Genomic DNA, 25,544 nt, shown 5'->3' with positions numbered 1-25,544 from the left:
TAATTCTCTTTCCAGGGTCTGCTGTCCATTTTTTTCTCCTCTTCTCTCGTTCCATTTCCTTCTTATGCCTGTCTCCAACGTATTGATTTTTCCCTTTCAGCTTTCTTAACTTTTTCTTTTCTTTTTTGCCTTTGTCCACTCAAATCTTGCCCTCTTTCTCACCCTTCTTTTTAAATTTTTGGCTACCTCTCAATTCTCCATCTCCTCTCAGTCCCTAGCTCTCCCATGTTGCCGTCATGCTGAAAATCTGCCGCCTTGGCAGTGATTCGGCAACGTTGTCAGCGACGCTCCTTTCTGCTTTCCAGCTGCCGTGGTCCACCCAGGCAGAAACAGGAAGTTGCATCATTGGAGACATACCGAGGCAGACGGAAAGCAAGAAGGGGAGCCATGGACAACGTTGCTGAATCACTGCCGAGGCTGGCAGATTTTTCAGCATGACGGTGACATCAGACCGGCACGGGAGGGAAGACATGCTGCGCCATGAAAAGGGGAAATTCCGGGAGCACTACCATGGGCCACATAAAATGGCCAGATTCGACCTGCGGGCCTTCTGTTTGACACACGTGTCATAGAGCATTGTTCAAGCTCTAGCTTCCATATTTGTTGTCTTTAGTATTATTTTATGCTCCTCAGAGTAGCTTTACCTTACCTCATACTTCTAAGGCTCATTATTGCACATAAATGTCCAAATCATAAGTCCATTCTTGTCCCACTAAACCATGCCTCCCCTTTGACATTTAGATGAACTGCAAACAAAAGGCCAAATGGCCCATCTAGTCTGCCCATCTACAGTAACCATTATGTAGAAAACATGATGCTTTGGTTCTGGAGAAGGATTTTTTGCATTCCATGGACCGCCAGAAGAACTAACAAGTCAATTCTGGAAGAGATCAAACCGGCTACGTCACTTGAAATCTGTTATTGAGAAAGACATGGGGGAAGTCACTGCTTGTCCTGGATCGGTAGCATGGAATATTCCTACACTTTGGGTTTTGGCCAGGTACTGGTGACCTGGATTGGCCACCGTGAGAATGGGCTACTGGGCTTGATGGACCATTGGTCTGACCCAGGAAGGCCGTTCTTATGTTCTTAAATGATGAAGTTACAACTGTCTTATTTTGGTTACACCATCAGAAGAGAGAGATCATTGGAAGAGGCCATTATGTTTGGGAACTAGGCAAAGAGGGCGACCTACAATCAGATGGCTGGACATGTTGCAAACAACCATGGAGATGACGCTGGAGGACCTTTCCAGACTAGCATAAAACTGATTTCTTTTGAGACCTATAATTCATCAAGTTATTAGGGCACGAACACGAGTCGATGGCACCTAACCAACAGTTTTGATCAATGAAACATTCTGTATTTGTTAGTGAAGAAATCAAAATCGACTTGTTCATCTATTCTATATTTCTTCAATTTGAATTTTAAAACTACTGCCCGTGACTCCGGAAAATCTGAAATCCAAACTGACCCAATCCCCAAGCAGTCCAGATTGTTGGACTTCTACCATTTTCCACATTATGTTTCATTTGCCATTTACGCCCAGTCTTCCAGCCTTCCAGTATTCTCCTGTAGCTTCACATAGTCTGCATGTCATTCTGTAGCTTTGAACAGTTTTCTGTCATCTGCAGATCTGATCACCTCAGTTCAGTACCAATGCTGATTGTAATGGGGAGGGGTTTCTGGGGCAAGAGCGGCCACTGGAACTTGCAGTCATCCTGAAGTTCAACTGCTCTGTAAACTTGAGCAGTGCATGATCTGGACGGCTGGGGAGGTACTGACGCATGCATGAACTTACAGAAAGGTAACAGATGCTCGGTATGCACCAGACTGCCCCAGAGAGGCAAGGTGACCTAATCCAACCTTTCACCCCTGTGACCCTTGGCAATTGCAGTCATCATTCTTGACTGTCGAACTTCCACAGGGGGCTTCTGAGGGGGAAATGAACAGCAGGATGTGAAATCATTGCCCCCTCCCCCAGTCCCTGATAAAATGAAGCTGATTCCCAGTTTCACTGCCAGATGTAAAGACGTGTCTCCCGGAACCTTTTTTTGACCTCAGCTTCTTATGTTCACAGAATGACAAGCACTGGAATGGTTGAACAGTTTCTTGTGCAGGAATTAGAAGGTCACTGGTTAGTGGGGTGCAATCTGGCATTCGATCAGACCTTGATGGCTCCTGACTTATGTGTAAAAAGCCACCAAGCAGCTTACCTTTGCTGAAGATGTGGAGAAAATGATGGTGAACAAAGTCCACATGGACCATTCAATCTGCCCATCCACACCATCTCCTAATCTCTACTATTCCTACAGATCCTATGCGCTTGTCCCAAGATTTCTTGAATTCAGATAGAGCGTTTGTCTCTACCATCTACCCTGAGAGGCTTTTCCATGAATTCACCCACCCTTTCCGTGAAGAAATGTTTCCTCAACTTACTCCTGAGTCTGGTCCCTTTCTCCTTTCTCCTATGCCCCCTCATTCCAGAGCTTTCTTTCAATTGAAAGGGACTCATAGCATATCTATCATATCTCCCCCTCCTGCCTTCTTCCAAAATATATATATTTCCAAAGTTTCTCTGCGTCAGCTCCCTTCTTACTACAAATTCAGAAAAATGTTAGACCTATCTCTTCTTATAATCCCTCATGACCTCTTCCAGTCTATGTTCTAAGACTCCTCAGCTTTAAAGATTGATCTCAGAATCTTATGTACAGTGAATCCTTGCTGATATTTGGCAGGGTATAAGAAACTGAGCTCTTTAAGTCTGTATGATGAAGGCCATCCTCTGGACTGACTCCATCCAGTTTAGAGTTGATTACATTTTAATAGACCATCCTTAAAACCATTGTCAGACTGGTTTACACGAGGATTCTTCAAACGTTTCCGCACGTTCATATTTCACGCTCAATCAAAAACATTCATTTCTGATGGCATTAAAAAATTAGTAAGCTGTTAGGAAAAATGTATTGCAAAACAGTGATTATGTGGAAACGTATGTCATTTGCTTCTGAGATATTTAATAAATAGAGGGGCATAATCAAAAGGAACGTCTAAGTCTGTTTTTGTCTAAGTCGCAAGTCATCCAAAGTAAAAAACAGCTTAGGACATATTTTTGAAAAATACGTCCAACTTTTTTTTTGTTTTGAAAATCGTCTAATTATACGTCCTGCCAATTTGATCATCCAAGTCGCTAAATCGTCCATTTTTATACCACATTTTCGTCCAACTTTCTGTCCAACTCAAAAACGCCTAGAACAAGCCCTGTTGGACCGCAAAGTGATGGACTGAACACCCAGACATGACACCAGAGTAATGGAGTACCTTACAGAGAACATCACAAAAAGGGTCCCACATAAACATCTCACTACAGCTCCCTCATAGGTCATGGTGAGCCCCCCAAAACACCCAGAATCTACTAGACCCACTTATCTACCACCCCAATAGCCCTTATGGCTGCAGGAGCCACTTATATGCCAGTACAAAAGGGTTTGGGGGATGTATAGGGGAGTGCACATGTTTCAATATCAATGCAGTGATTACAGGGGCTTATGGGCATGGGTCCTCCTCTCCATGGGTCCCTAACCTCCTAACGACTTAAGCCACCTCAGTGCAAGTCGACTAGGCTTTCCTATGCCAGGCTGCCAGGTGATGATGGTCTGGAATCTGAATTTTAAAGGTGTGATTACGATTTTTATGGGGTTATGGGGGTCAGTGATCACTGGGATAGTGTGTGTGGGGTCTGTATTATGTGTTTGCAGTGCTTTCTGGTCACTTTAGGTCGGTTTTTGCGACTTATACCATGCTTTAAATGGTCTAAGTCACAACGTCCAAGTTCCGTCGATCCTGTGCTGTATAACTTTCGGTTATACATGCTGTATGACTAAGTCTAAGCCTGCCACGTCCCGCCCTCGACACTCCTCCTGACACACCCCGTTTAGCTCTGGTCGTTCAGCGGCACTATGAAGGCCTATGTCCAAAACCCGTTTTTATTATCGACACTTGGACATTTTTGACTGATGATCGTCATCTTTGACTGATGATCGCCGACTTAGACTGGTTTTTGGATGTTTTTCTCTTTCGATTATGAGGCCCATAAAAGTGTGGAAACCTTTTGAAAATCCCTTGTACTACGGCACTCACTTTCAAAAATGAAAACCGTCCTGAAAGTGACTTAAAGGGGCGGATGGACGTTTCTCTTGCCAAACCCTTCCAATTATCTATTATTGAAACCTGTTTGCTAGAAAAATTTGGCTAAATCTGAAGGGGGCGTGCTAGAGATGTGGTTTGAGTGGGACTAGGGCGGCCATAGGACTTGGACATTTTTCTGCCATAATCGAACATTTAAGAATATGTCCAGGGCATAATTTGAATGTAAGTGCCCAAAAGGTGACCAAACTGAGCAGATGACCACTAGAGGGATGTAAAATGACCCCCCCCCCAAAGATGTGAATGAAATAGTACATTCCAGCTTCCGTTCTAGTAGAGCAACAAGTAGGTTCCTGGAGTAGCCTAGTGGGTGGGGACTCAGTCCCATCCCCCCCTCTGACTACTACGCCCATCGAAACCCAGTGTACCCACCTAGAGGTGTCTCCTGCAGGCATAAGAGCTATTGGTGTGCTGTAGAGTTGGGTCTAGTAGGTTTGGGGGGGGGGGGCTTTGACGGGCTCACCATAAAATATAAAGGGATTATGGTGAGGTTTGTACCTGAGACCTTTGCCCCTTGAGGTGTCCCACTGCTCTGCTGGGATGTCTGTGTTTCCAGTCTAATAAAAATATTGGCCCCTCCGACATCCCAATGGCTTGAGCCAGGTACTTTTCGTAAATATGTAAAAACTTGGCTATTCTCTAAATTGTAAAGTCTTCATCTCACTATTTCTTTTCTGTTTTCTACTGTAAACTGAGTTGAGCTTTATTGTTGTAGAGATGACACGGTCTATAAATTCAAGGTTTAGTTTATTTTTTTGAAAATGGTTTAAAAAGATAGACACACAGAGGGGCATTTTTGAAAAAAACATCGATGTTCAACTTGGATGTTTCCAACCGAACATCCTAAGTTGGAGGAACAAAAATGGCCATTTTCGAATGATAAACTGCTGGACGTCCAAATATATATTTATTTCTTGAAAATCGTCTACTTAGACATCTTGGTCACTGGGACATCTCACTTTATACCCCATTTTCGATTTTTGAAAACATTCTAATCCTGACCATTTGGACGTGGGTGGGGCCACAAAGACAAAGACATCCTTAGACGGCACTGCTGTGAACTTCACATAAAGGGTGCCAGATGTATAACTCCTTATGATTTATGGTGAGTCCCCCGTCCCCCCAAGAGCACTTATGGCTGCAGGTGGTACCTATGTGGCAGTAGAGTAGGGTTTTGGGGTGTTTTTGGTGAGCTCACATTTTCCACCATGAATGTAGTGGTTAGAGTGTCTTATGAGACTCGCTAGTCCTCTCTATGGTTCATTAGCCCACCCACCAGGCTACTTAAGAAACCCCAAAACACATGCTGCTGTTTTTGGGGGTCAGTGAGCACTGGGGGAGTGTGGGGGTGTCTTACCTTGATGCATGCAGTGCTCATCTGGTCAGTTTGGGCACCTTTGTGGCACTTAGACCCTTCTAAAACAGGTCTAGTTCCAAACGTATAAGTTTCATCCAGAATATCTTGCAAAATGTTTGATTATCGCTGCAAGACATCCTTGAGACTGCACGAAGCCCACCCATAACACGCCTCCACCATGCCCATCTCATGCTCTGGACGCATAGAGGCTGCAACACCTTGCCACAGGTACAGAAAGACTGTTTCGATTATCGTCACTTGGACATCCTGACAAGTGCCAATTTGGGATGCGTTTTGGACGTTTTGATTATTACATTACATTAGAGATTTCTATTCCGCCATTGTCTTGCGGTTCAAGGCGGATTGCAAAAGAATTACAAAGAACGTATTACATGAAGAAGATTTCTGGTAATTTCTAGAGGAGATAAAGAGTAGATGAGGTTGCTTTGGGGAATCAGGGAGGGATTGGGCAGTTTTACTGGATTTTTGTGTGTCCTCTGTAAAACGTCTAAATTCAGATTTGGACGCCATATCAAAAATTACCCTCCATGTCTTTTTATATCTTTTTGAGGGTTCAGTCTCCAGATTTTCATTCAATATTCTAAATGAGATGTTACCAGAGACTTATACAAAGGCATCATCACCTCCTTTTCCAAGTGGGTTATATGGTGTGAGCTTTCTCTCGCTTTTCAGCACTGCTCCCTTGTCATTCCTAGCTCCTCTGGCTTTGTGGTGCTGACGTGGCACATGACAGATTTCCTATTGGTCTTTTCACAGCTTGCCCAGCAGTCTGTACCACAGAACTCATCTCAAAACATCCATGCTTTCTCCACCACGACGCTGAATGACATTATGAAATCCTTCTCCGATGTCAGTGTCATCCGAGTTGCTGGCGGGTATCTCCTCATGGTACGCACCCCGGTGAGCCACACGATAGGGCTTGCAATGTTTTCCTCACTCTGACCTCTGTCTTCTCTCTCCCTTTCAGCTCGCGTATGCCTGTGTCACCATGCTACGCTGGGATTGTTCCAAATCCCAAGGTGCTGTGGGCTTGGCTGGAGTCCTGCTGGTGGCCCTGTCCGTGGCATCAGGCCTGGGGCTGTGCTCTCTGCTCGGACTGTCTTTCAATGCTGCCACTACTCAGGTACAAGAAATCGAGCTGAAAAGACCATAATAATGATGATCAAAGACACGCCTAGTTTGAAAATGCACAACCGGATCCTTGACTGCCTCTGTGACCTGACTGCAGAGCTGCCAAGTTACTCAGTTCCAGGAGGGAGGCTTTTTGGCCAGTCCTGGTTTGGAATTAACATCCTAAAGCAGTGGGTGCCTCCCACTCTCACTACGTCAGTGCATGAGACAGATTTGCATGCAGTGCCTCTTTGGTATGCAAATCAGTCCCACGCATATTCACTGTGCATATCCTGAAAGCCTAACTGGCCGAGTGTGCCCTGAGGGCGGAGTTGAGAAGCATTGACATAATGTAGCCGAATAGGGTTCTCAGAAATCCCGGACTGGACTAATCTTTCTCTCAGCTCCAGGAAAATATGGTAAAGGCAAGGGAATTGTAGGAGAAGATGTAGGCTTTACCCTCAAAGAGCTCATTTACCTGAATAAACTGCTATTGAAAAACTCTGGTAATGTAAGAAAGACAAGAGAATTCTCAAGAAATATTGGGTAACACACTCGAGGCATTCCACACCCAAGATGAATACCACACTATAATGTGCCACATCCAGGGCATTTCACAAGGATACTTTGTGCAGTTCCGGTCACTGTATCTCAAAAAAGATATAGCGGAATTAGCAAAGGTACAGAGAAGAGCAACAAAAATGATAAAAGGGATGGGACGACTTCTCTATGAGGAGAGGTTAAAGTGGCTAAGGCTCTTCAGCTCGGAGAAGAGATGGCTCAGGAGTGATATGATAGAGGTCCATAAAATGCTAAGGGGAGTGGAAAGGGTAGATGTGAATCGCTTGCTTATTTTTTCCAAAAATACTAGGTCTAGGGGGCATGTGATGAAGCTACTAAGTAGTAGATTTAAAACAAACCAGAGAAAATATTTCTTCGCACTCTGGAATTCGTTGCTGAAGAATGTGGTGAAATCAGACAGCTTAGCAGGGTTTGAAAAAAGTTTGGATAATTTCCTATAGGCCATTATTGAGATGGATTGGAGAAATCCACTGCTTATTCCTAGGATAGGCAGAATAAAATCTGTTTTACTACTTGGGATCTAGTTAGGTACTTGGGACCTGGGTTGGCCAGTGTTGGAAACCTTTGCTCTGTCCCAGTACGGCAATTCTTATGTTCTTATGTGAATCAAGTATAAGACAGATGAAAACAAGAGAATTGACCCAATGATCTCCAAGAAGAAACAAAAAACAATGTGGAGAATCCTGAGATGGACTTTATTAATATTAAAATAATATTAAAACTTGGTAAACCACATAAAAACCTCTAGTACACAGTCCGCTGAAAAGCTTTGGACCCTGGACCCAACACGGTCCGTGTTTCGACAGCATTTCTTCTTCAGGGGTCCCTGTGAAGTCCTGCACACGACTTCTACGGAACAGTTTATTTCTGACTGGCATTTTTATCCAGGTATCTTTACCAAAGGACTTCATAGGAACCCCTGAAGAAGACATTCTGTCGAAACACGGACCGTGTTGGGTCCAGGGTCCAAAGCTTTTCAGTGGACTGCGTACTAGAGGTTTTTATGTGGTTTGCCAAGTTTTAATATTATTTTAATATTAATAAAGTCCATCTCAGGAACATAATTTCTCCACATTGTTTTTTGTTTCTTCAAGTATAGGACAGTTGAGCCATTGTGACATCACTGCTGAGGTTGGCTCTTAGGCACTGGTGGAATGAAGCATTATGACATCACAATCTCAGCTCAGGAATGTTGCTACTCTTTGGGTTTCTGTCAGGTACTTGGGACCTGGGTTGGCCACTGTTGGAAACAGGAGACTGGGCTTGAGGGACCTTCGGTCTGTCCCAGTATGGCAGTTCTTATATTCTTACCATAGTGTAGTTTAACACACCTATAGCGCTGCCACAAGGGTAAGCCTACTATAGTGTAACCCACCCATAAGGGTACCCACAGGAATGCCATACTAGAAAGTGCCAGTGCCACACCCAAAATGTTCCCACAGAAATGTCACACTTCTAATGTGCTACATTCAGAGCATTCCACAGAAATACTGTCCTGTAGTGTAGCATCCACAAGAGTGTTTCCACAGGAATGCTCATTTGAGCAGGGACCATCTCCTTCGTGACTCTGTACAGCACTGCGTACGTCTGGTAGCGCCCTAGGTATAATTAGTAGTAGTAGAAGGAATGTCACACTATAATATGCAAAATCAAAAAAAGGAGGAATGGAGAAAAAATATTCAACAAAAACAGAGCTCTCCACTAGGGAACAATCGCTACGCACCACGGTTCTTGTTCAGGACGAAAGAAAAAGCCTCCGTTTCTGCTGAGCCTACTTGAATCTGACTCTACCAGTTTGTCAGCAACAAAAAGGTCCCACTTTATAAGGCCGACGATCGTTTGGTGGCATAAATACCACTAAACCTTCAAGTATACGAGCCCACAATAAATGATTTAACAACATAAACTGCTGTAGGAACGGATAAAATAAGAAAACCAAATGTTGCTTACTCGCTTTAAAAAAGTCACGCCCTCTGCTCGCTAAACATAGAAAACATGGCGTGGTAGTGTCCTAAATACTCCCTTGTAACCAATCAGGTTAAACAGATCTCTGATTGGTCCACGGAGTCCCTGAGCAACCAGTCATGGCACAAGGAAAAAGCTTCACTCAAGAGAAGTTGCCCTGTTGCCAAAGAATTGAACAGCTTAATAGGACTGTTCATGTAATGACAATTATGTCTAGGATGCTTAACTGGTAGAGTCAGATTCAATTAGGCTCAGCAGAAACGGAGGCTTTTTCTTTCATCTTGAACAAGAACCGTGGTGCGTAGCGATTGTTCACTAGTGTTGAACACTATAATAGGCTCCACCCAGAGGCCTCTGCAGGAATACCCAGATCATTGTCACAAGGATCCCACTCTATGTCGTGTGCCACATCCAGAGCACTGCCTACAGTTATAAAATGCTATAATGTGCCACGCTTAGCACATCCCTATAGTGTGGCATTCCCAGACTGGTTCTGCGGGATTACTGAGTGTTCCTGAAGGAATACCATGCCACAGGGTATCAAATGCTGAGCGTTCCCCTGGACTCCAGCGCTGCTGCATAATTTTTGGTGGTCTTTCTGGTGTCCTCAGGTGCTGCCCTTCCTGGCTTTGGGGATCGGAGTGGATGACATGTTTCTTCTAGCACATGCCTTCACTGAAGCTGGATCCGGCACGCCAGTCAAGGTTGGTAAGCGTGTGCTGTGTGAGAGAGAGAGAGGCAGCAAGCCTTAGCACGTGCGAGTGAGGCCCTCTTTGTTTTCTGTTGTAGGAGCGGACAGGGGAATGTCTTCGTCGTACTGGAACCAGTGTCACCCTCACATCCATCAATAACGTCATCGCCTTCTTCATGGCAGCTCTGGTGCCCATTCCAGCTCTGCGGGCATTCTCCCTTCAGGTAGGGTGGCAGCCCCTTTTCTTCAGCTTTGCCCATCCATCTTTTTCTCATATCTACCTTCACCTCTCTCCCTCTTCCAACTGATTGTTGCAGCTGGTCTGCCCTGAGGTTTAGCGTAGAGAAGGCGAATAACTCCAGCGCTTGACGTGTCATTTTCCTGCTTCTACATCCTACACTTTATGCTAAGTTTCAGACGAGCACACGGCTGAGCTTCTTTCTGAAGATCTGAGGCCGTGCTCTCTGCTCCTGCGTGGCGAAGGATTTATAGAGATTTTGTAACAAAATTCCTGCATGCGCCTCTCCCAGCCTTTCCTGTCTTATCACAGTTAAAATGCATGCAATGCAGGAAATGCAAGATCGCAGGAAAACTTTATGGCATTAAAGTAGGATGTACCTTTCTTTGTTTGATAAAATATTTAGGGGTTAAATATGGATATTTTCAGCCATAGCAGTTGAGAGCCTATGTAAATCTGATGAAATTAGGGATTTCTCCAGCCTTTTCATCCAATTGATGTAGAGGGAATGAGTAGGTGGAGGGAATCACCTCAGTTTCCTTTCTTCTTATGAACCAAATTGTTTGTTTCTGCTTTTTCAATCTCCTTATCTTTATGCTCTCTCTTACCTTTTGGGATCTAAGGAGGATTTATAGAGGTTCTTTTGCTACAAAACTATTTTTCCTTTTTTTTATATGGAAATGTTATATCCATGTTGCTCTGGTAAGTGTCCGTTCAGGAGAGGGCAGTTTGGAGAACATAAGAATTGCCACTGCTGGGTCAGACAAGTGGTCCATCATACCCAGCAGTCCGCTCACACGGCGGCCCTCTGGTCAAAGTCCAGCGCCCTAACTGAGACTACTAGCCTTACCTGCGTATGTTCTGGTTCAGCAGGAACTTGTCTAACTTTGTCTTGAATCCCTGGAGGGTGTTTTCCCCTTTGACAGACTCCGGAAGAGCGTTCCAGTTTTCTACCACTCTCTGGGTGAAGAAGAACTTCCTTACGTTCATACGGAATCTATCCCCTTTCAATTTTAGAGAGTGCCCTCTCATTCTCCCTATCTTGGAGAGGGTGAACAACCTGCCCTTATCTACTAAGTCTATTCCCTTCATGTTTCGATCATGTCCCCTCTCAATCTTTTCTGTTTGAGGGAGAAGAGGCCCAGTTTCTTTAATCTTTTGCTGTACGGGAACTCTTCCAGCCCCTTAACCATCTTAGTTGCTCTTCTCTGAACCCTTTCGAGTAGTACCGTGCCCTTCTTCATGTATGGCAACCAGTGCTGGACGCAGTACTCCAGGTGAGGGCGCACCATGGCCCGGTACAGGGGCATGATAACCTTCTGGGGGATTTTCCTAGAACTTGCTCCATTAGCTGACCAAATTCCTTTGAAAATGATCTTCCTGAAGGTAAATTCAGTCTGTGGCTCTGGTCTACTTGGGAGCTTTGCATCAGCTCCGAGAGTGTGTGCGTGAGAAAAGTGTGACCGAACAGCGACTGCAAGTTAATGAGGGCTTCTATCTTAATCCCTGCCCTGAAAGCACTTCTAAGATTATGTTCACACTTGTATAATCCTCTTTACTGACCTTTTGACTCAGTATGGGGAGGGGGGAGTAATGCGAGTCGAGTGTGTTTCTCATGTCCTTTGCTTCCTCTCGTTCCTGTGTCTGTGGGTTGCATGTAATAAGCCTCGATTAGTTTCCTATTGCATGCATAAAATAAATATTTACACCTGAGGGCCGATGCTGAAAGTTTAACACCAGCACTGCACAGTAGATGATGGCAGATAAAAGCCTATATGGTCCTCTTAGGCTTCCGCCGCTGGTGTCATGATGGTTGCAGTTGTCCAGGTCTCGCTGCGACTGGGTAGCCCTCATGCTGTGGCTTTTGTCAGGGTGTGCTGGACTGTACTTTTTGTGAGCAGCGCTGAGAATGTTCAACCTCATAAGATGTCAGAAGGTTATTGAATTAAATCCATCTTTTATCAAGACTTCTGATGCAGGCCGGTTAGGCCAAAACACGTACGCGTCGAGTCTTTAAATCAATAAATTTATTGAACAGAGAGTCACCTTCGCCATCATCCAGTCTGCCTCATACCATATGGTGTGACAGAAATAGCTAAGAAGGAAAAATTGAAAAAATTTAAATTGAATCAAGTTGGGCAGACTGGATGGACCATTCGGGCCTTTATCTGCCGTCATCTACTATGTATGTATATGATACTACATATGTAAACTTGATCTTGATTTGTCTTTGCCATTTTCTGGGCAGAGGCTTTTCAATGACAAAAGTTGCCATCGAAGTGCCATCCAGACCTGCGCAGCCATGATCAGGGCACAGACGGTAGAAGTCTGTCTGGCCCTGGCTTTCTTTCCCACCAGGGTTTGCTTCCGTTCTCCTCTGTCTTTATCCCATGTATTTATGAATTCCACTACCATTTTCATCTCCCTAGGAGGGCAGTCCAGGTATCTTCCTGACATTATTCCTGAGTCTGCCCCCCTGCAACCTCAGCTCATGTCCTCAAGTTCGACCAGCTTCCTGTCTCTGGAAAAAGTCTGTTTGTAAGTTAATGCAGTACCTTTCCAATATCACCCCTCTCCACCACGAGTGAGATGATTAAATTTGCAGATGACACTAAACTGTTCAAAGTTGTTGAAACGCATGCGGATTGTGAAAAATTGCAGGCGGACCTTAGGAAATTGGAAGACTGGACGTCCAAGTGACAGATGAAATTTAATGTGGACAAATGCAAAGTGATGACACTGGGAAGAATAACCTGAATCACAGTTCCCAGATGCTAGGGTCCACCTTGGGGGTTAGCGCCCAAGAAAAGGATCTGGGTATCATTGTAGACAATACGATGAAACCTTCCGCTCAATGTGCGCTGGCTGCCCAAAAAGCAAACAGGATGTTAAGAATTATTCAAAAAGGGATGGTTAACAAGGCTATTCTTATGTTCTTATATCCACCTACCTTCAGATCAACATAAGAACATAAGAATTGCCGCTGCTGGGTCAGACCAGTGGTCCATCGTGTCCAGCAGTCCACTCACGCAGCAGCCCTCTGGTCAAAGACCAGCACCCTAACTGAGACTAGCCCTACCTGCGTACGTTCTGGTTCAGCAGGAACTTGTCTAACTTTGTCTTGAATCCTTGGAGGGTGTTTTCCACTATGACAGACTCCGGAAGAGCGTTCCAGGTTTCTACCACTCTCTCCTCATGTCTTGTGCTGCAAACCTCATACCACTTTCATCGCTTTTCTCTGAACCGCTTCAAGTCTTTTTGCGTCCTTAGTGACATATGGCCTCCAAAACTGAACCCAGTACTCCAAGTGGGGCTTCACCAGTAACTTGCACAGGGGCATCAGCACCTCCTTTCTCCTGCGGGTTGTACCCCTTCTCTGTGAGGCTTAGCATCCCTCTGGCTGTAGCCACCAGCTTGTCACATTGTTTTGCCAACTTGAAATCCTCAGACACCAAGGGCTGGATTCACTAAGGACACTGATCGTGTCCCGACCTCAACCCGATTCACTAACCTTCCTCCCGATCCGATCCGCGCATGCAAATGAGGGAAAGGCAGCGATTCACTAAACTATTTAAGGAACACCGACTGGGCTGGCCAATCAAAAAAGAAGCGACTGCTGAGGATCAGTCATTCACGTCTTTTCCTGTTCTCTGGTGCCCTAAAATCCTTGTCCTGCAGCAAAAACCCTGCTCTCTGCCACTCTGCTCCCTGCCCCGAAAGGAATCAGGAACCAGCTGAGGCACATCTCCTGCTCTCTGCCGCCTTTCCCCGCAGTGTGAGCCCATGGTTTTAACCCGCGGGTAAAAAGCAGGGCTGTACTGCGGGGAAGGGCGGCAGAGAGCAGGAGAGTTGGGGGCAGCATGGACTTCGGTCTCCTCCTTTCGGTCTCCTTTTAAACATGCAGAATATGCAGAGATTGGTTTCTCCCCCCCCTCCGAGTTTAGATGGATGTAAGTAGTTAAAACCACGGGCTCACGAAGGTTTCTTCCAGCTTGCGCAGAGAGCAGGCACAGACCATCTACAGGCAAAGAAGACGGTCTGCACATTCGTTGGGATCGCTCTTCAGCGATTCATGTGGTCGGTTTGGGGCGTGCCTCTGATTGCTTCGTGAATCAGCCCCCCAGCCACAGATCAGATCCATGGGCTTAGTGAATCTAGGCCCAAGATCCCTCTCCTGAGCTGTGCTTGTTAATCTCTCGCCTCCGATCTAATACATCGCCTTTGGATTTCTAATCTAATTTGGTCACTTTTATTCCGCCTAACCTAGGCATGGCTCAAGGTGAATCACAAAAGATTAGAAGAGTTATTCACAGTATTGGCAAATAAATCAGCTGCTTGGACAAGGTGTATCAAGTGGTTTACATTCAGGCTCAAGCATTTTTCCCTATCTGTCCTTATGGGCTCACAGTATATATAATGGAGGATTAAGTGACTTGCCCAAGGTCACAAGGAGCAGACAGGGTTTGAACTCACAATCTCAGGGGGCTGAGGCTGTAGCGCTAACACTTTGCCACACTCTCCTATCAAATTAATAGGATTTCACAAGTCTCCTGAACGTGTAATCATCTAAAGTTATATGGTAGTTTGTTCCGCAAATCAGGACTGCTATTTATGACAGATTTCTTTCTGCGATTTCTAACATACAGAGTTAGTCTCACTCCAACTACACCCCTCTGCACTTCTTCATATTAAATTGTACCTGCCAGATCTTTGACCATTCTTCTAATTTTTTGAGGGTTTTTTTCATGGTTTCTATTGGCTATCTTTGTGTCATCCGTAAAAAGGTAAACTTTGCCTTCTAACCTTTCAACAATGTCTCTCACAAATACATGAAACAGAATCAGCCCCAGTACCAACCCCTGTGGCACTCCACTCCACTCTTCACCTTCCTTTCCTTCAATCGACTTTCATTTACCACCAGCCTCTGCCGTTTATTGGTCAACCAGTTTCCAATCCAATTCATCACTTTGGGTCCTAGGTTCAGCCTTCTCAGCTCACTCCTGAGTCTTCTGCGAAATCCAATCAAAGAAATCCATCAGATTCGTTTGGCAGGATTTCCCTTTTGTAAAACCATCTTGCCTTAGATTTTGCAACCTGTTGAATTCTAGAAAATTAATTCTCTTTTCCTTCATCAGTTTTCCTACCATCAACGTTAGGCTTGGCAGCCTGAACTTTCCCACATTTTCTCTGACCATGCTTTTGTGAAGAAGAGCCATTCCCACTCGTTTCCTCTCCCATCTCTATAGATCTATTACATAAAGCCTTAAGAGATCTTAGTATCCCATCTGGCCCTATAGCTTTATCCACTTTCAGATTTTCAAGTTGTTTATAAACGTTTTCTTCTGTGAACGGCGTAATATCCACTCCATTCCCAGATATGCCCTTGGCAGCTGACCGCGGTCTCTTCTCAAACTCTGAGTTAAACTCCCAGTGTTAAGCCTCCAGGTCTTTTCCCCTTTTGCACAAAGCCTTAAGAACATAAGAAGTTGCCTCCGCTAGGTCAGACCAGAGATCCATCGCGCCCAGCAGCCCGCTCCCGCGGCAGCCCTTTAGATCCATGACCTGTAAAGTGATTCTTTGTCTGAAACCCTTTATTCCCTTTTTCCCTTCTATCTATTAACCCTCATAGTCCTATCTCTACCCCTATCTGTATCCCTCAATCCCCGAGTCCTTCAGGAATTTATCCAATCCCTCTTTGAAACCCCGTAATGTACTCTGTCCTATCACATCCTCCAGAAGCGCATTCCAGGTGTCCACCACCTTCTGAGTGAAAAAGAATTTCCTAGCATTGGTTCTGAACCTGTCCCCTTTCAATTTCTCCAAGTGTCCCCTTGTTCTTGTGGTTCCCAATAGGCTGAAGATCTCTGCACCTTCTCTATGCCTTTCTTGATCTTGAATGTCTCTATCATGTCTCCTCTGAGTCTCCGCTTCTCCAGAGAGAAGAGCCCCAGCCTTTCTAACCTGTCTGCGTATGTAAGGTTTTCCATACCTTTTATCATTTTTGTCGCCCTTCTCTGAACCCTCTCAAGTATCGCCATGTCCTTCTTTAGGTATGGTGACCAATATTGGACACAGTACTCCAGGTGCGGGCGCACCATCGCATGATACAGCGGCATGATGACTTCCTTTGTTCTGGTTGTGATACCCTTCTTAATAAAACCCAGCATTCTGTTTGCTTCCTTTGAGGCAGCTGCGCATTGTGCCGTTGACTTCATTGTTGTGTCCACCAGCACACCCAAGTCCTTTTCAAGGTTACTTGCCTCTAGTACTAATCCCCCCATTTGGTAGCTGAACATCGGGGTTTTTTTCCCTATATGCATGACCTTGCATTTCTCTACATTGAAGTTCATCTGCCATTTATTCGCCCATTCCTCCAGTTTGTTCAGGTCCCTTTGTAGGTCTTCACATTCCTCCACGGTTCTAACCCTGCTACAGAGTTTAGTGTCATCCGCAAATTTTATAACTTCCCACTTCGTCCCTATTTCTAGGTCATTTATAAATACATTGAACAGCAGCAGTCTGAGTACCGACCCCTGCGGAACACCGCTCGTGACCCTCCTCCAGTCCGAGTAGTGTCCCTTCACTCCAACCCTTTGCTTCCTGCCTGCCAACCAGTGTTTAACCCATCTGTGTACGTCCCCTTCCACCCTGTGGTTCCACAGCTTCCTGAGTAGCCGCTCATGGGGTACCTTCTCAAAGGCTTTTTGGAAGTCGAGATAAACGATGTCCATCTGGCTGTTTATCCCTTCAAAGAAGTGCAGTGAGTTCGTTTGGCACGATTTTCCTTTGCAGAAGCCTTGTTGGCTCGCTTTCATTAGTCCATTTTTTTTCTATGTGCTCACAGATGCTTGCTTCTACCATCTTGCCTGGAACTGAAGTCAAGCTTACCGGCCTGTAGTTTCCCGGGTCACCTCTCGATCCCTTTTTAAAGATAGATGTAACATTTGCTATTTTCCAGTCCTCCGGGATCTCCCCAGTTTTCAAGGATAGGTTGCAAACTCGTTGGAGTATTTCCGCTATTTCGTTTCTTAGTTCTTTTAATACCCTTGGGTGGATTCTGTCCTGGCCTGGTGATTTGTCGCTTTTCAGTCTATCTATTTGTTAGAGGACATCCTCATGGCTTACCTCTATTGTCGACAGTTTTTCTTGGTCTCCATCGAAGATCTCTTCTGGTTCTGGTACATTGGATGTGTCCTCATTTGTGAAGACTGATGAGAAGAACTTGTTTAACCTATCAGCTACCTCTTTTTCCTCCTTTACCACTCCCTTTCTTTCTCCATCATCCAACAGTCCTACTTCTTCCCTCGCTGGCTGCTTCCCTTTAACGTATCTGAAGAACGATTTGAAATTTCTTGCTTCCCCAGCCAGTCTCTCTTCGTATTCTCTTTTCGCTCTCCTGACCACTCGGTGACATTCTTTTTGGTGTTTCCTGTGTTCCTTCCAGTTTTCCCCGGTTTAGTTCTTTTTCCATTTTCGGAATGATTTTTTCTTGTCTCCTATCGCCTTCTTCACTTCATTGGTTATCCATACCAGGTCTTTTGTTTGATTTTTTTTGCACCCTTTTCTAAAACTGGGAATGTACAGATTCTGTGCTTCTTGCACCGTGTCCTTGAATAGGGACCAGGCTTTCTCCATGGTCTCTGTTTTTCTCGAGCTGTTTCTGAGTTTCTTTCTCACCATTGCTCTCATAGCGTCATAGTTCCCTTTCTTGAAGTTGAGCGTTGCCGCTGTGGTTCACTTCCCTTTTGATGTTCCTACTTCTAATTTGTACTGGATCATGTTGTGGTCGCTGTTTCCTAGTGGTCCTACTACCTCCACTTCCTTTGCAGGTCCCCCTAGCCCGCTGAGGATTAGGTCGAGAGTGGCATTCCCTCTCGTTGGTTCCTTAACGAGCTGTTCCATGAAGCAGTCCCTCACAGCCTCTAGGAATTCTGTTTCCTTCACGCAGTTTGAGTTTCCAATACTCCAGTCTATCCCGGGGAAGTTAAAGTCCCCCATTACCATCACATTTCCGTTCTTGCATTCTCGCCTCAATTCTGCTTCCAGCTCTTTGTCATTTGCTTCTGTTTGTCCAGGTGGACGATAGTACAGTCCCAATTTTATGTCAAAACCATTTCTTTCTGGTAATTTAACCCATAATGATTCCAGACCTTCCGCCTTCTGCGCCATATTGCACTGGCCCCTTTGTGCCTGTTTCAGTAGGTTTGTGGGTATGGTTGTGTCCCTCAGTCTATGTCTCTCTTTCATATATACTGTATATACGTCACATTTTAGGTAAATGTATGTTTCTGCTTCAGTATATGTGTGTGTGTATGTGTGTATCCCTCAGTCTGTGTCTCTGTTTCAATATGTGTGTGTGGTGGGGGCGGGGGAAGGGAAAGTGTGGTAAGGTTCCCAGCCTGACTTGAACCCTGGACTGAGATTCACACCATCACACACATGCCTTATCCTGCCAGCTCTGCATCCTCATTCCCTGGGTAGTCAGCAATGGGAAGGATCCTGCTTTCCCCCTCCTCGGGTTTTCAGCAGGTCTGTCAGCTTGACTTAAAGAAGCAGGAGGTGAGCTCTCAAAAGAGGTGGTGGAGAGGAAAACAGTGACTGAGTTCAAAGAAGGGTTGGATGAACATAGAGGATTTAGAATCAGAAAATAATATTAAATATTGAACTAAGGCCAGTACTGGGCAGACTTGCACGGTCTGTGTCTGTATATGGCCGTTTGGTGGAGGATGGGCTGGGGAGGGCTTCAATGGCTGGGAGGGTGGAGAAGAGAGTGGGGGAGGGGCTAGATCTACTATCAGATCTAGAATCAGAAAATAATAGTAAATATTGAACTAAAACCAGTACTGGGCAGACTTGCACGGTCTGTGTCTGTCTGTGTATGGCCGTTTGATGGAGGATGGGCTGGGGAGGGCTTCAATGGCTGGGAGGATGTAGATGGGATGGAGTAGGTTTTGACGGAGATTTCGGCAGTAGGAACCCAAGCACATACAGGGTAGAGCTTTGGATTCTTGCCCAGAAATAGCTAAGAAAAAAAAAATTAATATTGAATCAGGTTGGGCAGACTGGATGGACCATTCGGGTCTTTATCTGCCGTCATCTACTATGTTACTATGTTAGAGAGCAGAGTGCCAGGATTTCTAAATGTTTTGCCGCTGTTTTAAGCTTGTCAGCCCCTTTTCCTCCATGCTAAGAACTTCCTGCTCTCGGGAACATTTTTGCAGGCCTCAGCCCTGGTCTTTCTTCTAAGATCTGCCACATTCCTGATATTACGGTGTTTCTGCTAAGCCCTTTTTTTCTGTTTGATTCCTGGCAGGCTGCTGTGGTAGTGGTGTTTAATTTCACTATGGTCCTGCTCATTTTTCCTGCCATCTTAAGCCTGGATCTTCGCCGACGAGAAGATAAAAGACTTGACGTAGCCTGCTGCTTTTACAGGTAACTTTTCCCATCTCCATTCCACACCGAAAGGGTAAATATGCCAGCCAGGGGGCATTCCAGGCTTATCTATTCGATTTTCGTTAGCCCATCCTCCCAAAGGATCTCAGAACGGGTTTCAAATTAGGTACTCAAGCATTTTCCCTCTCTGTATCCAGGGCAGTAGAGGATGTCATTCAGTGAAAGCCATCTCGTCTAACCGTCCGGCCCCTTCCCTTTCAGCTCCTGCTCAAGCAGAGTCATCCAGATCCAGCCTCAAGAGTACGCTGACTCCAATGACAACCACACCTTCCACCCTTCCTCGTACTGCAGCACCACCATAACCACTACTGTGCAGGCCTTCACCCGGTGTGACTCCACGGGGCAGCATGTGATCACTATCCTACCGCCTACCTCCCAAATCTCCACTGCGCCTTCCACCTTCGTCCCTTCTGTGGAGTCTTCCAGCTCCTCCAGCTCTACACGGGATCTTCTGGCTCAAGTGAGGGAAGCAAAGGAAGGCAGGAAGTGTGTCCTGCTGCCCTTTTTCGGCTGGAACCTGTCGAACCTTGCCAGGGAGAAGTATGCTCCCCTGCTGCTGAAACCACAGACAAAGGTATGTAAGAAACATCTGTACCACAAATTACTAGACTACAAAATAGAGGAGCTGGAATTAAATATAAGCTGGCTGCTGTGTGAATTATTGCTGCCACCCTCAATGTTAGTAAATCATTTAAATGAACTTTGAAAGGGGACAAATGCCTCAGAAGCCAATAGGGCATACCTTTGCAACGGAGCTATGAGAGAGAGAGAGAAGCGTTTTCATTGGCTCTCTCCCATGCTTCTCTCATTGGCTAAAAAAGAAACCCCTTTGAATAGTGCATATTGTAAAGTTCAAAATATACTAATCTCGAATACACGGATCAATTTTTCAGCAATATCTCAGTAAAATTAAATATCTATTGTACAATGAAAAGCAGGCATAGCTTATCTTGGAAGTGTGTTGCTCCACTGAATCCTGCCGATTGCTCCGTGTCTGCTCACTTTCCGTCTTTGTACAGACTGACACTTAAAGCGGGACTCAATCCCTGCTATATTCTGCCGACGATGGCCAACGTTTCACGCTTGTATGCTAATCTAAGGCCACCAGTATCATGGAGAAGATTTGCTCAGCTTTTCCATGCGGGCCTAGGTTTCACTTTTGACTTGATGCTTTGGCCAGTGATGGTGGGATTCTCAATTGGAAATGACCTTCGGCATGACTGAACTGTTTGAAGTCCTTATCTTTGCCTCAGGAGTTCTTGGTTATTTGTTGTAAAGGCTTTTCAGCTGCTGTAACTTGGCCGGGTTAGCTATGCAGGTCCCCTCTACTGACCCTGACCTGACCATTTTTTTGCAGTGGCCAGTCAGAGCCAGTATTCAAAAGCACCGCCTGGTTAAGAGCTGCTGAATCTTGGCAGTTGGGCAGCCAGGAGTAATTTAAGTGGTCTATAGCCTCTCTTGCCCACTTAAATCACTTTGAAAATCAGCTGATAGATCTCTAAGAGATAAATTACCAACTGGACCAGTTCAAATTATATACACCCAGTGGTGTAGTAAGTGGGGGGGTGGACCACCTCAGACTCTTCTCCTCCTCTCTGCCCCCCTGCGTACCTGTTTAAATGCATGCTGGCATGAGCAGCATCTTGCACTCGTTGTTCACACTGGCCTCAGCTCCCTTCTGATGTCACTTCCCGGTTGAGGGACCAGGATATGACATCAGAAGGTAGCCGAGGCCAGTGCGAGCAGCAGGTGGAAGATGCTGCTGACGCTGGCGAACATTTCAAGAGTTACACGGGGGGGATGAGGGGGTGCTCAAGAGTGGGCGCCTCTGTCCTGGGCTCTGCCCTCTCTACACCACGGTATAGACCTAATTAGTTGAAAAGCCTATAAAACAAAGATTGAGCATGGGTGGGAGGGTGAAGCTCAGACACTGAACACTGATTTGAATAACTGCTCTGCTAAGCTCTAACAGCTTTAAACACTGGCTTTCCTCCACTTTTACTAAGGTGTGCTAACCAATTAGCAAGCACTAAACGCTAACGCGTCCATAGACTAACATGTAGGGCCTTTAACTACTAAACCATGTTAGAAACTACTTTTGTTAGTAAAGAACATAAGAACATAAGCAATGCCTCTGCTGGGTCGGACCTGGGGTCCATCGTGCTCAGCAGCCCGCTCATGCAGTGGCCCAACAGGTCCAGGACCTGTGCAGTAATCCTCTATCTATACCCCTCTATCCCCTTTTCCAGCAGGAAATTGTCCAATCCTTTCTTAAACCCCAGTACCGTACTCTGCCCTATAACGTCCTCTGGAAGCGCATTCCAGGTGTCCACCACACGTTGGGTAAAGAAGAACTTCCTGGCATTTGTTTTGAATCTGTCCCCTTTCAACTTTTCCGAATGCCCTCTTGTTCTTTTATTATTTGAAAGTTTGAAGAACCTTTCCTTCTCTACTCTCTCTATGCCCTTCATGATCTTGTAAGTCTCTATCATATCCCCTCTAAGTCTTCTCTTCTCCAGGGAAAAGAGACCCAGTTTCTCCAGTCTCTCAGCGTATGAAAGGTTTTCCATCCCCTTTATCAGACGCGTCGCTCTCCTCTGAACCCTCTCGAGTAACGCCATGTCCTTCTTAAGGTACGGCGACCAATAATGTAAAAAAGGCTCTGAAGTGACCCAGTTCCATATTATCAAGTTTCAAGTTTTTATTAAAATTTGATTAAATCACTTGTCTATTTCCTAAGCAATGGAGAAATTATAAAATAGGGTAAAAGTAAATTTCAAACAAACAATTAGACAGAAAAGTACAAAAATGACAAAAAATAGACAAATATCAGGAACAAAAGCAAAGGAGGGAGAAATACATGTCATAATAGGATAGGAGAACAATTAAGCCTAAGGGATTGAGGAATGGAAAAGGAGCATCCCGATGAAATGAAAGGCATCCTTAACTAAACAGCATTTCAACCAATCCAGCATTTGCTCTTCATCGGTCGGGCGTTCCACAGCTGGGGGTATCAGGGCGCTTTGAGCTGATTATCTTAAGAGAGGGGTTAGATAATAAATGCTGGTCAGAGGATCTCAGTGAACGTAAAGGCATAGATGGAATTAAGAGTTTGATGTTAACGTTTGAAAAGACAGCAAGATAATCTTATAGGTTATCCTGTACGCAGTTGGGAGCCAATGTGCTTTACTGGAAGTGGTCAAATTGATTAGCATTTGAAGTGAGTTTTATGGCTGTGTTTTCTATAATTGGTGGATGTCTAATTTTTTTGAATAATGAATTGCAATAATCACTAAAGAGTGGATCAAAATGTGTCTAGATTTCCCACTAGGTAACACTCGCCAATGCAGTTTTGCTCCCCGCAGTAGCAGGTTCCTTCACAGCACTTGTCCCAGGACTGAGGATAACTGAGCTCTGCTTTCCTTACCCGTATTTGCTTCCAATGGAGGCTCTGCTAACATTTCTTTGATGATTCACACTGCAGTCAGGTTGCCAGAGAGACACTTTCAATGTTGTTGCTTTGATCTATCACATCACACTTTATTTTTTCCTACTTGCTCACAGCAAGACCTTTTCCAAGAATGTTCCCTTTAAAGGTTGATTTCTTTAGCAAATATCACCCTATCTTGCCTATTTTGTATTTTTAAAATACCAGGGTTTATGTACATTTCATTTACTGCCCAATCGGAACCATCAGACAGTTTTCAGTCATCAGAAGTAAAGACATGGTACAGTGTGGTCACAGTGTCCAACTATGGCTTAGAGCCAAAAATAAACCAAACATGAAAATCACAAAGATATGGTACAATGTCATTGGATATGCAATAATATTATAATGCACAGTCACATAAGTGTTATTGAATATCAAGACCAGTTGCTTTGCCCCCAGAGTTCCTAATTTGATTTCTTTGCCATTGTCGCTTTTCTAATGACATCACCCACCAGCTCTTCCGAGGCTTAGCTCCGAAGGGCCGTGCCTAAGGGGCAACTTTTACCCCTTTGCACACAGTTTTGTATGCAGCTTTGTTCTTAACTTGTTCTTATCAGAACTCTTTTAGGAATAGAAATTGGAAGGTGTTGCTATTTTCTTTGAGTTGGTTTATTTTTTGGGGGAGGGGTGAGGGTTGTATCATTTGATTTAATTCCAGTACATTACTCCTTTATGAAATTAGAACGTAATTCAAAGATAACTCTGCAATTCTGGACACCTATTGACTTTTTGAGTACAGCGCTTCATCCAATTCCAGTGGTATCCAGGAGAAGAGTAATCTTCCGAAATTCACAGAGGAGGAAAGGACCCAGTGCATATCTGAATATAAGGTCTATTTGGGGTAAATCGGCTTCTCGAGGACTAAATAAGCTGTCTATCTTTGACAGAACCCTGGTTGTCCTCTGAGAATGATCCTCTAATCCAAGAATTTTGTCCACCAGGATATAAAGTTACTCTATTGTGTAAAAAGAACAAAAGGAAGGGGGTCTTGCAATTATTATGACATCTTTTATTAAGTGTTCGGTTATAGATTTTAAGCAAAGGATCTAGAAATTTTAGCCTGTCAATTTACTGATTCTTCTTTAAGAGATTCTCTTACTTGTTGGTCTAGAACTCGTAATGATTATTTAGAATTTGTGACTAATAACTCTTTAACATCCCCTTACCGTGTTCTACATGGAGTTATGTTTTTTTGTCTTGCCTGATTTTGCTGGGTTATATTGTTCCAGTCTTTTCTAAGACCCATTTAAATCTGGCCACTTTATCTAATAGAGAGGCATTATTGCCGCATATATACAGCACTGCCCCAAAATTTGCGGTGGTTCTGTTCCAGGAACACCCGCAAATTTTAAAAAACCGCAAATGCAGTTTAGGAGCTTATCGAAGGCAAGAGAGGTCAGCTGGGGCACCGGCGAGTGCTGAAAATCATTCTCAGTATTTTCCAGATAGCGTGTTAAAGCAGCTCCTGAGTCCGCGATTCACGAACCACAAAGTCACGGGGGTTTACTGTATTTGTCTGATATAACTGGAAAGTAAGTCAATGGTTCAACCATTATTTGTGTTCTTTTTATTAAAATTGACAGACGCAAGCCCCTATAAAGTGTAATAATATACCTAAGAGGGTTATATCAAGAAGTGAGTTTTGATCTCATTATGATTTAAAGCCTTGTTCACTTGTCACTCCAGAGAGCTCAAATTTGATCACGTTCTGATCACTGTTTCCTAGTGGATCCATCACAATTACCTCCCCGCATTCCACTAAGGTCCAAATCTAAAATAGCTCCCCTTCTTGTCATTTCTTGGACCTCTTGCTCCACGAAGCAGTCATTTATGACGTCTTGGAATTTTACCTCCCTAGCACTTATCCAGTCAAGTTTATCAAGTTTCAAGTTTATTATGATATTTGATTAAACGCTTTTCAGATTACAAAGCGTTTTACAAAGGCAATAAAATCACAAATACATTAAAATTAAAAATGACTACTTTAAAAAGTAAAAAACAAACTGGGGTGACATGCCACATGAAACGGTAGGAAAGAAAGAAAAAATACAATTTTAAAATAAAATAACCAAAATGGGGTAGTACATTAGGAAGGTGAGGGGAAAAAATTTAGAACAGAAGAAAAGTTAAAAGGGAAGGGGATGGGGATCTTAATTTGATGAAGGGTGATGAAAATAGGAAATAACCAGCAAAAAAAAAAAAAAACAAACAACAAAAAAAAAAACTTTTAGTTAAAGGCTTCTTTAAAAAGAAGACACTTTAAGCTATTCTTAAATTTTTGCAAGTCTGGTTCAAGTCTTAAATAAAGAGGGAGTGAGTTCCAAATTGTTGGAGCAGTAACCGAGAAGATCAAGTCACGGCGAGTACCAATGATTTTTAAAGAGGGAACGTATAGGGTAGATTGTGAGGATGATCTGAGAACTCTAGGCGA

The 25,544-nt window shown here is 44.4% G+C and overlaps 1 protein-coding gene across 6 annotated transcripts in view; it reads left to right on the top strand.

Moving 5' to 3' along the window:
• PTCH2 (patched 2) overlaps positions 1 to 25,544 on the top strand; it is a 120,658-nt gene that overhangs the window by 72,875 nt on the left and 22,239 nt on the right. For 3 of the 6 annotated variants that reach the window (XM_033915871.1, XM_033915869.1, XM_033915870.1), the window contains exons 9-14: positions 6,341 to 6,472; positions 6,552 to 6,707; positions 9,853 to 9,945; positions 10,031 to 10,156; positions 19,484 to 19,602; positions 19,825 to 20,197. In XM_033915871.1, coding sequence (XP_033771762.1) covers positions 6,341 to 6,472; positions 6,552 to 6,707; positions 9,853 to 9,945; positions 10,031 to 10,156; positions 19,484 to 19,602; positions 19,825 to 20,197 — 999 coding nt within the window. Of the gene's footprint in view, positions 1 to 6,340; positions 6,708 to 9,852; positions 9,946 to 10,030; positions 10,157 to 19,483; positions 19,603 to 19,824; positions 20,198 to 25,544 lie in introns of those variants that run through there. The other 3 variants (XM_033915872.1, XR_004536572.1, XM_033915873.1) reach the window with 3 other exon arrangements.

Source organism: Geotrypetes seraphini, chromosome 12, assembly GCF_902459505.1.
Source record: "Geotrypetes seraphini chromosome 12, aGeoSer1.1, whole genome shotgun sequence".
Lineage (NCBI taxonomy): Eukaryota > Metazoa > Chordata > Amphibia > Gymnophiona > Dermophiidae > Geotrypetes > Geotrypetes seraphini.
Note: the sequence above shows the minus strand (reverse complement) of the source record. Positions and strands in the feature narration are given on the sequence as shown.